Genomic DNA, 18,004 nt, shown 5'->3' on the forward strand with positions numbered 1-18,004 from the left:
ATATTCTAGTTAGTTTTACTGTCCATCGTTGACAGGTTTTTACAACGTGTGTGTTAATAATTCATTTGTATTTCTGTAATTAATTCTCGTCACGATATGGCTGCAATATTGCCGATGTGACGTTAAATACAAACTCACTCACTCACTCAATGTGATTTACTTCTACTTCTGTGTTGTTTTTTGGAAGATTCATGATCTATCAATCCAAAAAAGGGGTTACACCTACTTGGGTTGTCAGTCCAGATTTGAAGAGGTTATTATACGACGATGTCGTATTGGCCACACCAGGTATAAGCATGAATATCTTTTGAAATGTGAGGATCCTCCGTACTGTGTCCCTTGTGATGAGATAATCACGGTCAAGCATGTCTTGCTTGACTGTGTTGAATATTCCATCACAAGGGACAATTATTTCAAGTCAAGAACTATGAAGGACCTTTTTAGTAACGTAAGTTCTCATTTAATTATTGCATTTTTAAAAGAATTGGATTTATTGACTGACATGTAAATAAATATTTTTTATGATTGGAAGTTGAATTAGTAACTGAGATTGTTAGTGGCTGTATCCTCGAGGGGGAGTTGAAGTACCGTAAAATTATTGTCCTCCTGAGAGGGTACGTAAGTCCAAAAACATTTGAAGTCAAATTTAGTCTTCCATTTGTTTTTAGCCGTAGTATTTCTGTCATTGTGGCTAATCTTGCATACAATCGCCAGCAGCTGATGGGATGGTGTAAATCAGCTAGGGACCATGCAGGTAGCAGAAGTACTGTAAGTCCCCATGGCCCCTAGTATGGTGATCTACCTTCAGCTGTTGGCAATCTATAGCCTGTTTTTATATTGTATTGTCTGAATAGTGATATTAGGTTTAATTTTTGACGCTAGTTTTAATTCTTATTGTGATATTCTAGTTGTTTTACTGTCCATCGTTGTCGGGTTTTTTACCATATACATAAATTCCTTCTTCCAAGAATCTTTTTTTCACGATATGGCTGCAATATTGCCGATGTGACGTCAAATATTAACTCACTCACTCACTCACTCAACAGGTTGTCTGCTCTCTCATGCTGCGATCTAAAACAGGCATATATATGTCGCTGCAGTTTATATTTATTGCTTCTGAAATCATAAGCTAACACACTCGGCCGTATTTAAGGTACAGTTCCTTTGCTTGTAAATTATCTCGATCCTCTCCTCTGGGGTCAAAGGTGTCACAGTCGTCTAAAGTACCGCATGACAGAAAATATTGGTCGAAGGTTAGATCTCAGGTTAGCTATGTGTGACAGTGGGTTTCGCCAACGTTGTAAACATCTAAAAACCTTAATTGCTGCGGACTCTCCTCCCACACTGAGCAGCAGACAGCAGACAGCAGACAGCAGACAGCAGTGGTAAACCCACTGGATGCCACAGATTATGAAAATGTGCGCCTGAGAAAAACCTCGGCATTCAGGGGGTGAACGCATTCATTTTCTGACTTCTTATACGCAAACAAGACTTATACACTTTGTCATCTTGTCTTTCTGTGCACGAAATGATCATATCAAAGTATGGACTAATAAGTTGTAAAATGATATGACAGATGAACTGGTTCAGATGTAATACTGATGAATGCAAATTCAAACTACAGAATTTATTCTCAATTTGTCGTTTTGAACTGCCTTTAATCTAAAAGAGGCCATAAAAATTAAGACTTACTCAATAATATCTTTTAGAAATAAGTAACTGTTGATTCTACTACGATCCGGACCACATCGTTAGTTTCTGTGTATGAATCGCAAGAAAACAGATATTATGCCAGATCTCTTATTCCATAACAGCTGCCCGCAATATCTAATCGTTAGTTCACTTGAAAACACAAAGACAGCAAACTGGAACACATACCTCAAGACAGAATATGGAACTCTATCCCACATTTCTCGCCATGATGTATTAGCCGTAATGAAACAACTAAACTGAGCTCGAGTATGGCTCTTTAAAATGTTGGTGAACATGTTCGAGTGTAGCTCAAACGTTTTGAAATGTCTGAAACATGGCCGATGTGACGTTAAATATTAAGTCACTCACTTCTCACAGGACTTACTTGAAGAAGTTACTTGCCCCTAATCCAGTGAGAATTTGTGTATTTTCGTATTACGTGTACTGGAAATTCTCAGTATAACTGTCGGAGCTATGTACCATCTTTGGCACAGGGAGGGAGGACTTATTCATTATTTTTTGCTGGGTAGGGCAATGTGACCTACATGTTTGCTATCCTGTTGATTAATTTGGTCGAGACAAACACTCTGGCAAACTGTTTGAAGCTAATGAATGCAAGATTTGTGTAGTTTGAGTCGTGTGAACAAGTGTGTTTTGCTGTCATAAACGTGATCTAAGCTTTTTGTTGCCAATATTTCACATATAAACAAAGTTGCAATGGCAATATGTTATATTACTATATGAGGACTTACATAGCGATATAGTTCATCCCATGCACGCGGATGGTCAAAACGCTTTTCTTTTCCCTCCATCATTTGATACCAACCTCAAAGGCACATCGTATTTTTTTCAATCTCAATTCCCTTCAGCCATATGAGCATCAAGTATGTGGCTTTTCCATCATTTCGGGGTACCCTTCACAGCCGGCTGAACTGAAACACACAGTCACAGGACTTTGTACAACTTTTGCTGCACGTTGCTGTAACTGCAACTAGGTTTGCCACTATTTGGTCATCTACCAACGGATTTGTGGGTACTTTGCAGTGCATAATAGTAGTAGGACATAGTCAGGTGGAGACGATAAAGACAGACTTAAGCAATAAGCTTTATTGACTGTTGCTGGACATTTACATATCACGACTACACTGAAATCACAAACTAAGATTGTCTTGGACCGGTTGCCATAACAACATCACTCGCATCCCCTTTGCAGAAGGTAGAGGATTCTCTCACAAGTGTGTATGCTTTGTTATTTTAAGCCAAGCTCTATAACTTTCTGTGACCTAGCCGAGTAATAGAACACAAATATATTCCACATGTGTAGTATCCATGCATATTCGTGCTTGTGAGTATTACAGAAGGAAACCGACAAGCTCATTCTCTATTTTCGGATGGGTATATAGTGTATGGAAATGAATACTGCAACGCTAAACTTTATGTGTCAAACATAAGTTACATGAGTTTGATTGGAATTACAATGATTGCACCAATTGCTTCTAATCACAAACTGGTTTTCAGAGAAATGTAACTGTTAATATGTACTGGAAAATGAAATATGTTATAATAATGGCAAAAGTGACATGTATATCATGTAAATTGTCTGACTCGGTATTCACAACTACACAAAGCATTTAGTACTTTAGCAAGCAAAATATGCATACATTAAAACGCACCGAAACCTAAACATTGGTTTGTATATCGTGGATTAGATCGTTTGTCATGAAAATATCAAATTCTGAATCTGTGTTTCCCACACCAGATAGCAAGATGATTAGACTAGCATAAGTGAAAATGTACAAGTAAGCCTAAGCCTGTATCAGATAGGACTCTTCCCATATTACCAAACTCAACTTTCCTTTCAGAAGATGGTAATGTGTTTCACAATTTTGGAAGTGCTGTTTGTCACTAACATAAGTGACTCATTCCCACAAGCTTTACTAATTATGTTATGATATTCTTGACGTGTTTTGGCCTTTGAGAACATAAAGGCAAGTGATTGAATCTGGTAATAGCTCAAATTTAGTTTGTATGTCGACACAGAATGTGCAAATCCTTACACTCAAAATACGCGACTGCATGGAAAATCTCCCTCGTAAATCGTTTTCTTTCCGTGAACGTGACCAGCCATGTGTCATATTTGATTTAAAGTAACCAACATGACTTCCATGTAAATATTCAGTTACTCACATACCGAAATACCTCCTCGAATAGTATGGATCACAACTGACAAATGATTGCTGTTTTCTTAAAAGTTATATTCATTAGATTTTTCAGACGTGGGTTCTTGCACCACACGTGCAAACCATGCTGGTATGATCAGGGAGTCATTGTCAGCCGAAGTCATGCTACTCATTGAAATGCTGTTTACAGTTAAGTCGCTTTCCATGTCGTACATGTGGACTGTAATATGCTTGTGGTCGCTGACCTGCAGGAGGGTCCGTGTGTTTCTCGTTGATTTCATTGTAAGTGTTCCTACTGTACGGGGGTTGAACTGTGTCTTCCGATCGCTGTGAATTCCCCCTTGCTCTTGCCGACAGTTGCGGAGTCTAAAGAAAATATATGCAGTTGCTTACAATAGATGGCTAATGGATGTAGCTCTAATTAGCATACTTCGTTGAAGCAGTAATTAAACAAATGTACAAACGAATCAAAAAAGTTTATTATATATTAAAATAACACGATATTTATACATATACATGTCATATACCCTCAAAGAAATTTTGAACAATTCTGTATCCTAATAGTAACGTCATTTGACTCAGCTGTCTTACTTGTAGACCCTTTAATGGTAACTTCACTATCGTTCGATAGTGAAACTAAAACTTGCCTTGTTTAGAGGAAATCACACTTGAAACTTTCTTTTCAGTGATAAGACAGATTAATTTTTTACACGAATTTCAAACTTTAAAAGGTATTATCATTTTCAAGTGCAGTGATAAATTCATTCAAGTAAGAATAAGCACTACTGCGCACTCACCTTCGATTGTTGTAAAAGTCCTGACAGTCTCTGTCCTGAAGTTGTTATACCTGAAACGTGGCTCAGTCTACTCATTGACAAGTAAACAAACATAAACATGTTGTATACTAAAAGCTATTTGTGAAGATGCATTTTCCTCTTTGAACAGTCACAGATAATGCCACATGTAATTATATCATTGATACTACTTCATGAAAAGATATAAAAACGTTATTTAACTGACAAACAGTAAGCAATGTCGTATTCTTATGCAAAACTTAGGCACGCGTTAATGGATGCACGCCTTGAGGAACTTAGTGTGTCAAGGTACATGTATGAAGATTATAATTATCCTTGTCATGACTGACCAATGTGTTCAAGAACCATATGGATATGAAGAAGCTACGTTATACGTGACATTGTAAGTACAGTTTGCCATACAGGTTCCTTCTTTGATAGTAGATTCTGTAGCAAACAGCTATTGACCTGCTTGATTGCTATTTTAGAGGATGCTATTTGATGAACATAGAGAGTATTCTGGGTTCATCTTAACTTTTCTACGTAAATTTTAAACTTTAAAAGATTTCATCATTATCAAATATAATGATAGATCATCCGAGTTAGAAAAAGCACCACTGCGTACTTCCCCTCCATTGTCAGTTAAAGTGTGAATGAACATATAACGAAACGCAGAAAATTATTTTCTATTGTCTATCAAGAACAACAAATTATGAACCCATCATTAGTGTCTTCATTAATCTCTTCATTAATTAATTATGTTTTTTGACAACATTACTTCTCTGATGTTTGCTGATGATATTTCAAATGCGAGTGACAGTGTTGGAAGATTACAGAAAACCATTGACACTGGTGTGGAATTTTGTGACCGATACGGAATGAAGATTAACTTAAGTAAAACCAAAATGTTTGTTTTCAGAAGAGGTGGAGTGAAAATGAATGAGAAATGGTATATCAAGTCGCAAGAGATCGAAGTAGTCAGTTCTTATAAGTATCTGGGAATCTGTCTCACATCCAAACTGTCATGGAGTTTAGCTAGAAAGACTCTTGAACAGCATGCGGATAAAGCCATGTATACTTTTTTAATTTTATAAACAAATTAAACTCAAAACCAAAGATGCGCTCTTTCTGTTCGACAGAATGGTTGTACCAGTACTTAACTATGCTTCGGAAATTTTGGGCGTCGAAGAATCTTACTGTGGTGAAAGCATTTATATGAAATTTTGCTAAAGTATTCTGTCAGTTAAATCTAGTACAAACAACTCAGTCATTTATGGAGAACTTGGGAGATCTCCGCTATTCATTGGTCAGATGTGCAGATTGCTGAACTTTGGGTTTAAACTTGTAAGTATGTCCAGTCAACGTTATCCTAAAGCATGTTATTCAATGCTGTGTGCTCTGGACAGCACAGGAAGAAAAACATGGGCCTCTTCAGTAAGATACTTACTCCTTTCCTATGGGTTCGGCATTGTGTGGGAAAATCAAGGAGTTGAAGATAAAATACTCTTCTTAAATCTCTTCAAACAAAGAGTTATTGATTATTGGAAACAGAACTGGCTGGCTAATATAAAAGAAAGCAGAAAGTTATCTCTCTATCACAAATATAAATCTTCACTTGAAATGGAATCCTATTTCAGTGTGGTGCAAACAACAAGATATAGAACTACGCTTATAAGATTTAGGTGTATTAATCATAATCTTGCAATTGAAGCAGGGAGATGGACAGGAATTGCAATAGAAGAGAGAGTTTGTAAATTATGTGAGTCTGTATTCAACAGTATTATCCTTGAGGATGAAATCCATTTTCTTATAACTTGCCCCCAGTATCTTGATCTTCGTCTGCATCCCAGTCTGTGTGACTTTAACCTTACCTATAGCTAAGTATGCACATCAGAAGAACAGTTATAGCTCCGAATACGACCAATCCGAATACAAGCGGGTTCATGGTTGACTGAGGGATGGAAAGTGAGAGATACATACCAAAGGTTGTCATTTGTGGAATGTCAATACAGTGTCCGCCATTCCCTCCACAACGGCCTGACTGGCTGGTCTGTTTGCAGTCTACTCCATGGTACCCGACCTTACATTCAATATAAAGGAAAGTTTTCATCTCGCAAACATCATATCTACAGTGACTGACTGACTGACTGAGTTTAGTTTTACGCCGCACCCAGCAATATTCCAGCTATATGGCGGCGGTCTGTAAATAATCGAGTCTGGACCAGACAATCCAGTGATCAACAACATGAGCATCGATCTGCGCAATTGGGAACCGATGACATGTGTCAACCAAGTCAGCAAGCCTGACCACCCGATCCCGTTAGTCGCCTCTTACGACAAGCTGAGTCGCCTTTTATGGCAAGCATGGGTTGCTGAAGGCCTATTCTACCCCGGGACCTTCACGGGTCCATATCTACAGTTGTAACATCTCTGATGACATGTTTCCTTAAAGTAACCTTTAACGCACTTCATGCAATGGCCTGTAGTTTGATTACATCTTAAGTCCCGGCATCTGGAGCTACAGCCATCTCTACATTTTTTACCACTAAAGCCATCCTTACAACCAATGGAACACCTGTTTGTGTGTCGATCGCATACAAGTGAACGTGTTGCTCTTGATTTAGGCTGACAAAATGGAAAACAAGGAATTTTAGGCAGACATTGTCACTACTCACGTGGTTATCAGGGCGCCTTTTCCTGCAGGCACCATTTCTAAAACGTCCTTCAGGGCGGGTAATCGGACATTGCTTCTCACAAAATTCATCTACATGGCATTCCTTGCATTTTGTACAATCATTTGCTCTTCATTAGCCATATTTGGTGCACATAGAATGTTGCATAGATTGGCCGAAAACCCATCTTACCGCAAAACATCTTACAAAAGGAAGTTATTGCCTGGTGAACACGCATACGCTGAATTCGTCAAAGTCGTTGTATGCCAGTAAGCTGGTTTCCTGCACGTCTCACTCATGTCTAAGTCTAAAACGGGACGAATGGGATAATGAGTATGTTGCACTGTTAAAACAAAAATGTCTAGCGTGCCCATGGCAATATGTCTATAGCATAGCAAGAATTCGAAACTTCAGAAAGAGTTAAACTCACACGTTCATTTACGATGACGTCACCACTAGGACATTAACACGTGCATGTTTGAAGTTGAGTTTCAAAACAGTACGCTCAAAGGAACTTTTTTGTTCCATTTGCAAGCTGTTTCGAAGATACTGATGTCTAAAATATTGATAACTATCTATCCGGTATCTTTATATCGATGTTGGCACTGATGTAGTAGAGAGCTTAGGTGTGCATTTATTCATTTTATGACCAGTATGGACATATTTATTTTTCATGTAGTTTGATCAACGAATAGTATTTAGGCAGAGGCGATTTCACACCTTTATGACATCTTCACACGTTTTCAGCGTGTTAGAAATTTCCTGTGTATCTGGTATCGTTATTATACATTTGTAAAAATAGACCCATAATATAGTTTCACATTCCCACTTACAAGAAGTTTCATATACGTGTTACACATAACTGCGAGGGAAATATATCTCTCGAGGAGCACAAGAAATAGAAGATTTGTCTACATATTATGGCAACTTATGACCACATTGCTCTCATCCCAGTTACATATCTAAAGTAGAGTATTAGTGCCTCTGTACTATATGAACGTTTGAACATTTCCAGTTAGAACTGAAATAAATGCTGAATATAGCACTATTCCCACAGTTTACTGATGAATTCATGAAGAACACATTCAAATGCATCCGCTCATTGTCTTGATACTAAATTCAATTTTCTTACAAATCAAAACAGCGGTAAGCAGATTCATGTGCTTGTTCCTTGAAAATGTAGTTTAAAAATCCTCAAGAGCGACGGCAGTTCCATTTATCTTCAAAAATAGGTATTTATGAGTGTTCATTGAACAAGACGTAGCATATGTCTCTGACGGGTGCCACCGGTGGGGCGGGATGCGCTCACCTCGTGAACACCGAGAATCATCACTACTTCGTAGCTCTGTCATCGTATCGCATGGTTACAATCACCTGATTTTCTGCTTTAGACTCGATTTCTTTACAAATAACATCGTACAGCTGTAATACTTCTGAAACAAATTTAGACTCTTGATTTCGTAACAGTTTTACAATCGACTCTGATTTAGCAGAGATTTCTTATTACTATGGACAGGGTTTTGACTTTTCTATTTACGATTCCTTTCACACGGGTACTTATGAGCTTACACAGGTATGAAAGCCTTGATATATGGCAATTTGCTGATCATGTCAAATGGCAATGCTCACTCAAAGATGTACTGTTCCAAGTATCATCATGCTGACTGACAATAAAATATGAACATGTACATTACATGTCCACAGATGCTGACTTCTTGCAATAATCGTTGGACAACGTAAGTATGAACGTTATGTATTAGAAAATAACTGGTTGGCACTACCCAGAAATATGTCTAGAGAACACACAGATAGCGTGTAGAGGATGAATAAATCCCTTACAAACTTCACTCCTTCTTCCCTCAGATATATCATGTAATTAGTTCAAAATTATGCTGGATGCAAATGTGGGATTATCCAAATTATGTCAAGGATGTGTTTCATAAACATCTTTTTTTCTAAAAAAAAAAACAACAGATTTTCGTTTAAGGCCGAATGACAAAATAAGACGCGCATCATATCTACTACTAAGTTTACTACAGGGCTTTACACGACAACACTTTTTCTTTAATTTCAGATCAAAAGAATTTCACTGTTTTGGGAACATTTTAATCTAATTTGTTGGATATTTCCTTCATGACATGTCATAAAAAGGTAAGCATATACCTCTCTTAAATGGTTAATGGTTACCTATTGCCGGTTTGACATACAAGTGGTAGATGAAATTGTGTGGTGTCGACAGAATATTCCTACAGACGAAGGTTCACGTATAACCGACCAGTTTAAAAACAAATGATACTTCACCTGTTGCATCCAAATTTGGCCATAGAGAATCCACTCTATATTGCAAATGAGCACGATCAGGTTATCATTCATGGCTTCGTATGTCATAGCTGTAAAAGTGAAAATATTGGAGTTCTGTAGATCTGTGTATTCACGCTGTCATTCTCACCTTCATATCGCCTTGGGATCTTCATTGTCGGTGGTTCCGACAACAACTACTGTCTGTCGTTATCGTAGTCGGTGTAGTCATGTCTTATCACCGTGTGTAGTCATGCATTATCACCATGTGTAGTCATGTATTATCACCATGTGTAGTCATGTATTATCACCATGTGTAGTTATGCATTATCACCATGTGTAGTTATGCATTATCATCATGTGTAGTCATGCACTATCAACATGTGTAGTCATGTATTATCACCATGTGTAGGGGGGGGGGGAATTTTGGAAACGGTGCAAGTATTTATAGACATTATCGCGTTTTAGACTAAATGGTCAATGCTGTTTAAAAGACGAACATTCGTTTCATAACTTGGACATTCGCAAAACTACATATTACTTGCAAATGAAATGTGTGTGTGTGTGTGTGTGTGTGTGTGTGTGTGTGTGTGTGTGTGTGTGTGTGTGTGTGTGTGTACGTGTGTTAAAAATAGTGTCCATCCCACCTATAGACCGAACTTAACATCCTCTGACATATTTCACTATTGAATGATCCCCGACCTTTACCCTTTGGAGCATATCTGGGACATGATTGGTTGAAGTGTCCAACGAAGGCATGCTCCTCGGCTGGACCTGGCCCAGTTGGAAGCTACTTCACTTTTTCCTGCAGTTTTCATTCACATTCATTACGACAAGTCAAGCGTGACAAGTCAAGCGTGTACAACTCGTGTACATGACATCTACTCACGTCATATATTGTTATGTGACACTATTTGTATGTTAAACATTCGAGTGTTTTCGGTAACTTAGCCTAGTTCTCCATATTATTCACAATAACACGGAGTGCATAAGCCCGATTAGGTTACATTGACTGAGCATGTGTAAACTCCGCCATGTGCGTGATATAGTCCAACACAACAACGCGGTTGACCCATGCACCCTCAACTTTGTCGGTAACGTTGACCTGATGAATCTTTGTGCCCGATCAGTGATGTGTCTTGTGTCATTTACTTATACAGAACGTACAGAACGTTCTGTGATTTATTAGATATCAAATACGGACATCGTCATATAAAGTTATGTGTAATGTTTGTTAAGATATATGTTACATGTATGGTGAAGAGTCTATGCAAAGTTTGTGTGAGTTGTCGATGTCTGTGAAGTAATCATAGTTGTGACAATTACAAAGTTGATAATACTGTGGCACATTTGAATTTTGAACAATTGAAGGTTAAAGTTTTCTAAAGCTACGAACTGAGCGACTTTATGAACATGGCATCATATTGAAAATGATTGGTTAGTATTGTACCAATTGCTTCTCACCAAAAACTGATTTTAGGAGAATTAGAGATGACGTGTTAATATTGGATAGAAATGTTTATAAACAGACAGAAAATTAAGTCTTTGAATGTCATTTAGAAGTGAAAATACATAAGAAAGAAGATTTTTATGGATATCAACTTCTTTATGAGAGAACACAACGTTTCGGAGTTAATGCTTACTCCTTCACCTGAAACATAAGCATATAGTTCACATATAATGGATTAAAAGACTTAATGACATCGATTTGTCATGAAATTATCAAATTCCGAAATTTTCTGCGTCAGCCCGAGAGTTCATGCAAATGCGCATAACTGAGAACATACAGTGAAACAAGACTGTACCTGTACCAAACAGAACACTTGGCACATAACCGAACACAACGTTCAGTTCCGAAAGTGATAATGTGGCATTTGACAATCAGGGGGCTACTGGTTGTCGCTGAAACAACTGATACCTTGATCACTAATAAGTGACAGCAATCTTATTGTATATGATTAGTATATGATTACTAGTATATGATTACAACATTCCCTGCTAAGTACAACTGACGGATATCTCAAACTTGGCTTAAGGTGTTTAGGTGCCAGGCGCATGGACGTGTGCCACATGTAAATTGAATCAGGCAATAACTCACCGATGAATGTCAGTTTGTACGTCGACATTCACATTACGGATTTTAATACAATGGTGAAGTTTTGTCATTCACGTTTACTGGAACATGGCCAACATCTCTTTTATACAACCTAGATTCAACTATCGCAAAAGTTGTTGTCGAGAAAGTTCCATGGGAATGTTATAGTTAAAAAAATATCCGGATGTTGACACCTATACACGTGAATGAAAACAGAATTAGAACTTGACGTTAAGGTTTCATGTAAAAGTTCAATCAGTCACACAGCCTGTTCCATCAGTATTGCCGACAGATGATTGCCGATTTCTTAAATGTTGTTCTGTTCATGTAATGACTCAGAGGTGGTGGCGTCATCCGCACGTGCAAACCATGCTGGTATGATCAGGGAGTCATTGTCAGACGAAGGCACGCTGCTTAGTGAAAGGTTGTTCACAGTTATGTCGCTTTCCTGTCGTACAAGTGGACTGTAATATGCTTGTGGTCGATGAGATCGCTGACCTGAAGGAGAGTCCATCTGTTCCTCGTAGATTTCATTGTAAGTGTTTCTACTGTACATAGCTTGAACAGTGTCTTCCGATCGCCATGGAATTTCCCTTGTTCTCTCCGACAGTTTGTGCAGCCTAAAGAAAATACACGCAGTTGCGTACAATAGATGGCTAATGGATGGAGCTATTATAAGCATACTTTGATGAAGCAACGTTTAAACAAATGTACAAATTAATCAAGGTTAATAATAACTAAAATAACACGATATTTATACATATACATGTCATGTACCCTCAAAGGATTTTTTTATTAATTCTGTATCCTAACAGTCGTGCCATTTGACTCAGCTGTCATTCTCCTAGACGCTCTTACTCGTAACCTCAGTATCGTTCGATAGTGAAACCAATACTCACCTTGTTTAGAGGAAATCACACTTGAAACAAACTTTCATTTCCGTGATAAGACAGATTATTTTTTACATGAATTCTAAACTTTAAAAGGCATTATCATTTTCATATGTAATGATAGGTCATTCAAGTTAGAATAAGCACCACTGCGTATTTCCCTTCCACTGTCACTTCAAGTGTGAATAAAAAGAAAATCAAACAGAAAAAATACCTATGTTCATCTACTGAGCTATTTGAAAATAGTATGTGAACAAATGTACATGATATTGCCTATTATTGAATATTATCAAGAACAGCAAATCATGAATCTCCAGGAAACCCAATCTGTGTGACTATAACCTTACCTACAGCTAAGTATACAGATCAGAAGAACAGTTATAGCTCCGAAGACGACTAATCCGAATACAAGTGGGTTCATGGTTGACTGAGGGGATGGAACCTTGGAAGTTGTCGCATCTGAAACATTACCGTACTGGTGCTAATAACGATAAACTCCGGCCTGAATAGGTTAAAAAGTAACTTTACATAATGCCTTGTTTTATTTTTGAAAATTTTCTTTACATTTTAAACCGATTCTTTGTCTTAAATGAACAGAAATTCACGTGCAACCTTCTAAAGCCATTTTATGTATTCCTCTGTTACGTTTTGTGCAGGATAACATCACATCATGCAGTTAATATACACAGCCGATCAGTCTGCAGTGAAAGATACATACCAAAGGTTGTCATTTGTGGAATGTCAATACAGTGTCCACCGTTCCGTTCACAAAGGCCTGACTGGCAGTTAGTGCAGGTCTGTTTGCAATCTACTCCAAAGTACCCGTCTTTACATTCAAAACAGAAGCCGGCTTTCATCTCGCAAACATCGTCTTTACAGTTGTAGCATCTCAAATGACACGTTTCCTTATAGTACCCCTTAACACACTTCATGCAATGGCCTGTGGTTTGATTGCATCTCAAGTCTTGGCATCTGGAGCTACATCCGTCTCTACATTGTTGACCACTGAAGCCAACCTTACACCCATTCAAACACCTACCTGTGTGTTGGTTGCACGCAGGTGAACATTTTCCGGTTGCACCCAGTTTAGGTTGGCAAAATGGAAAACAGTTTTCCGAACAAGGAATATTACATTTCTCGCCATGAAACCCAGCAGTGCATCCTTCAAGACAACCTGTATTGGAACACTTTCCCAAACAGTTGGTGCAGTCAGTGTCACAGTTGTCTCCAGTGTAATGGGTGTCACATGCTTGACATATGCCAGACGTGAAGTTACAAAGTTTACATCTAGGCAGGCATTTGTCACCACACACGTGGTTTTCCGGGCACTGTTCCCTGCAGACACCATTCCTGTAACATCCTACAGGGCAGGTAATCGGACATTCATGCTGACAATATTCACCAACATGGCGTTCCTTGCATATTATACAATCATCTGCACTTCGTCGGCTACATTTTAAACAGTTTGGTAAACATGGAATGTTGCATAGTTTTCCTGAAAAGCCATCTTTGCATCCATCTTCACAGACAATGAGTCCTCCAGCAGTCACTCTACAGCTTCCCAAAAGGCAGTTGTTATCTGGTGGACAAGCATGAGATGAACTCGCAGTCGTTGCACAAACTAGTTCCCTACACGTTTTACTCATGCGAATGACTGAAACAGGACAAATGGATTGTTAACGTAAACGGTTTTGGATTGTAATGGTGAAACAGAAAGAATCCGAAACTTCATAAAGAGCTACTCTCATACATTAATTTTAATGACGTCACCACTCAGACGTTGACAGAAAGAATAAATGCTTGCAGTCGAGTTTTAAAAAATACGCTCCAAGGTCCAAAATTACTTTAGACACGCAAGCTATTTCAAAGATTGCTGTAAAAAATTGATGGCTATCTTAACCGGTTTGAGCACTGGTCGAGTAGATAATTTAGGTGTGAATGTTTCACCTGGATGGGTAAATTGTGTATGCTTGATTTTCGTGTATTCTGATAGATTAATATCAGTTGGACGGTTGCTAGTGCGTTGTGGAGATTATCCCCTTACATCTACACTATCACTTACCTTTTAGAATTTGATATACGTTTATTGCATGTTAGATATTATTTCCTGTAAAATATACCCATGTTGCAGTTTCACGCTCTCATTTATATGACGATACATACCAGTGGTGCAAAGAACTGCGAGCGCAATGCATCTCCATATCCCTGAAACGTACCTGAAATAGTAATATTGTCTATAAATTATAACAACTCATGATCATATTGTTCTATATGCACACACAATTGCACACCTGAAGCAAGGTATGAGAGCCACTGTACAATCTTACAACAGTTACACGGCTACTTTCAGGTTAGAATTGATATAAATGCCAAATATAACAGGTACATTATTTCCACAACAGGTGGAGTAACTGGAAACGCTTACATCCCATACATCTAGATCTACTCCTTCGTTTGGACGAATACGATCTGATGTTAAACAGGAAACATTCTCTCAAGGGTTAGTTTCCTTACACGAAAAGAGAATCCGTGTTTTTGTTGGTTGCTTGTTCTTTTCCCCTTCGGCGGTTTTGTACCCGTGAAGGTCCGAGTTAGTATACTTGGCTTCAGTAACCTATGCTTGTCGTAAGAGGCGACTAACGGGATCAGGTGGTCAGTCTCGCTGATGTGGTTGGCACATCATGTCACCATTTGCGCAGATCGATGTTCATGTTGTTGATCACTAAATTTTCGATTACAGACCGCGGCCATATAGCTGGAATATTGCTGAGAGTGACGTGAAACTAAACTCACTCGACGGTTTTGTGCTTGTTTTTAAATTGTATCAAAAATGGTCAAGACTGAAAGCAAATTGTGACAGCGTTATCTAAATGTTCGTTGAACTAGCAATTTATTTCACACGACAACTTGAAGATACAAAAGTATTACAAATTACTGACATTTCAAATAACATCCAGTTCTATTGCTATCTATACGACCTACTGTTCTAAATATCTCCATGGTGGTTGGTTATATGATATGATAAATGCACATTTCTAACCTTACAGATGCTGACATGGCAGTTTGGAATCTACTGAATGCGATAATGGTTGGACAACTATGTAAGTATGTCGGAACGTTTTGTAGCTTTGGGAAAACGGTCTCATTTCCTTTGTAATTCAGACTGATGTGAGATGGACTTTCAGGGTTTTGCTGCAGAGTTGCATTATTGAAGGCTCCAGCATTACAGTTAGGGATGTATGGAAGCGGAAATAATATAGCTCAGGGTCTGTGAGATATTCTAGTTTACACGGTAATACTCGCTCATTGCATGGACAGTTTTCCATTCAAAGAATATTCAATATGTATATATCGTGCGTGTTCAGTAATTGTTCGTTGTTGGATTGAAACGAACGTCCAAGTCATGTCACTACATTGGACATAATTCTCTAAATTTGATAATTACTATAAAAACATAATTTTCCGCTGGATGAGAGTTCAAGCTGCGTGGTAGGTACTCAGTCATATACTTATAAAAAAAAACAGTTACTAAATGAGTGGCGGCCCGTGAAAATCCGGGGTAGAATAGGTCTTCAGCAACCCACAAAAGGCATCAATGCTTGTCGTAAGAGGCGACTAACGGGATCGGGTGGTCAGGCACGAATGACATGTCATCGACTCCCAATTGCGCAGATCGATGCTCATGCTGCTGACCACTGGGTTGTCGGGTCCAGACTCGATTATTTACAGACTGCCGCCATATAGATGGAATTTTGCTGAGTGTGGTGTAACCTCACTCAAATCATATATAACACCACGTGCATTTAAGAACAATGGCGCTTCACATATTAAATGAAAACTTGCTTAATATGCTTAACTACTTGTGTGTAAGAGTGATTCTGGCTATTGCTTTGAATGCCATACTTGCACAAGGAAAATATCAAAGTGTAGTGGAATGGTGTATTCTTGCTGTATCTAATACTTCTTTCATATTCCATGTTTCGGTGCCTTCAGTGTTGGTGGATCTGAGAACAATTGCCAGTCGTTGTCGAAGTCCTTGACGTGTGAGGATTGTCGTACTGGTTGGTATGGTGATGACTGTGACAAGACTGTAGTCTGGCAGGATGTAACAAAGAGACAGGTGTTTGTCTCCAGTGTCAAGCCGGTTATTACTCCACAAACTGTTCATTGACTTGTCCATCGCAGTGCAGAGAGACCTATGGTGACCGTGTCTTCTGTGACCGTGCAACGGGAAACTGCCTGGAAGGCTGTAAACAGACATGGTAGGGGGATAGATGTGAACACAAGTGTGGAAAAGAATGTAGGGATTCAGTTTGCTTCTTCTATGATGGTGCTTGTGCTTTTGGTTGCAAGGACGGTCTTACAGGAACTTACTGTAAAAAATCCTGTCCCATTGCATGTTTGGGCGACAGGTGCGGTAGGTTGAGTGGCGACTGCTCGAGAGAATGTAAGACTGGCTTCTATGGGCGCACTTGTGACAGAAGGTGTACCGATAAATGCCTCGATAAAGAATGCAATACGCGGATTGAAGGAGACAAGCCAACCTGTACTCACGGCTGTATACCTGGCTGGAAGCCTCCTTTCTGTGATATCCCGTGCCCAGCCAACTGTTTATCATGCACTGAAGCAGGGGTGTGTACAGCATGCAAGAGAGGGTTCTCAGGAGCCAGTTGTGAGAAGAGATGCAACTGTCGTTCTGGTTGGTGCGATGACAAAATCTGTGATGTCTGCACTGATGGGTGGCGGGGAGAGACCTGTGACTTGCCTTGCTCTGAAAACTGTCTCAGATGTCAACAGAAAAGTGGAATCTGCACGGCCTGCCTCCAAGGGTTTGAGTATGATGGACAATATCAATGTATCCCTGTGATGCACGGTAAATGAATGTTTATGTTATAGTTCGACTGTTCATGAATGCATAACTCCCTGAACAGTTAATCCTTTTTTCAAATAATGGGCAAGTGTAACAACCGTTGTACATAAAGTGTCTCCTTTACGTTTAGAATTGACTGTTCGTGTTATTTTGGAATATTTTCGAAGTAATGATAGGATATGATGATCGAAACTTTCTTTCTTTTTCTGTTCTGTTCCATTATCAATGGGCTAGGCCTGCTTATAACCGTTTGCATTTAACTGCTTAACCCGAACCACTGAATTTGATTATTGTGGTGGGATGTCTAGTATGTTTTTGTCAGTATATTTGTTTAAGTATTTGCAAAATGAGGCAATCATGAGTACCATGAAAGAATTATTTTGAAATATGTGAAATATCAAGGAAATTCCTATTTCATCTAAAAATGTCCAATACAATTTACCTTTCTCCATAGATAAATGCGTTTTACTTTCGCTGAAACTGCGTCAGGAATACAACACCCACGATGTATAT

The 18,004-nt window shown here is 38.7% G+C and overlaps 2 protein-coding genes and 1 pseudogene across 2 annotated transcripts; 1 reads left to right on the forward strand and 2 right to left on the reverse strand.

Annotated features, from left to right (window-relative positions):
• Nucleotides 1-2,592: 2,592 nt before the first annotated feature.
• LOC137291977 (scavenger receptor class F member 2-like) lies at nucleotides 2,593-8,690 on the reverse strand. The gene is made up of 6 exons (XM_067823528.1): nucleotides 8,648-8,690; nucleotides 7,084-7,305; nucleotides 6,538-6,805; nucleotides 4,670-4,736; nucleotides 4,118-4,238; nucleotides 2,593-2,624 (listed from the first exon to the last, which is right to left on the reverse strand). The coding sequence occupies exons 1-6, from the start codon at nucleotides 8,688-8,690 to the stop codon at nucleotides 2,593-2,595; spliced, it is 753 nt and encodes a 250-aa protein (XP_067679629.1).
• Nucleotides 8,691-12,038: 3,348 nt separating this feature from the next.
• On the reverse strand, nucleotides 12,039-14,267 carry LOC137291978 (multiple epidermal growth factor-like domains protein 6). Its single transcript, XM_067823529.1, has 3 exons — nucleotides 13,340-14,267; nucleotides 12,969-13,080; nucleotides 12,039-12,351 (listed from the first exon to the last, which is right to left on the reverse strand). The coding sequence occupies exons 1-3, from the start codon at nucleotides 14,265-14,267 to the stop codon at nucleotides 12,039-12,041; spliced, it is 1,353 nt and encodes a 450-aa protein (XP_067679630.1).
• A 2,166-nt stretch (nucleotides 14,268-16,433) lies between these two features.
• Nucleotides 16,434-17,502, forward strand: LOC137291979 (scavenger receptor class F member 1-like; annotated as a pseudogene).
• The last annotated feature ends 502 nt before the right edge of the window (nucleotides 17,503-18,004 follow it).

The sequence above is a fragment of the Haliotis asinina genome, chromosome 7 (genome assembly GCF_037392515.1).
Source record: "Haliotis asinina isolate JCU_RB_2024 chromosome 7, JCU_Hal_asi_v2, whole genome shotgun sequence".
Lineage (NCBI taxonomy): Eukaryota > Metazoa > Mollusca > Gastropoda > Lepetellida > Haliotidae > Haliotis > Haliotis asinina.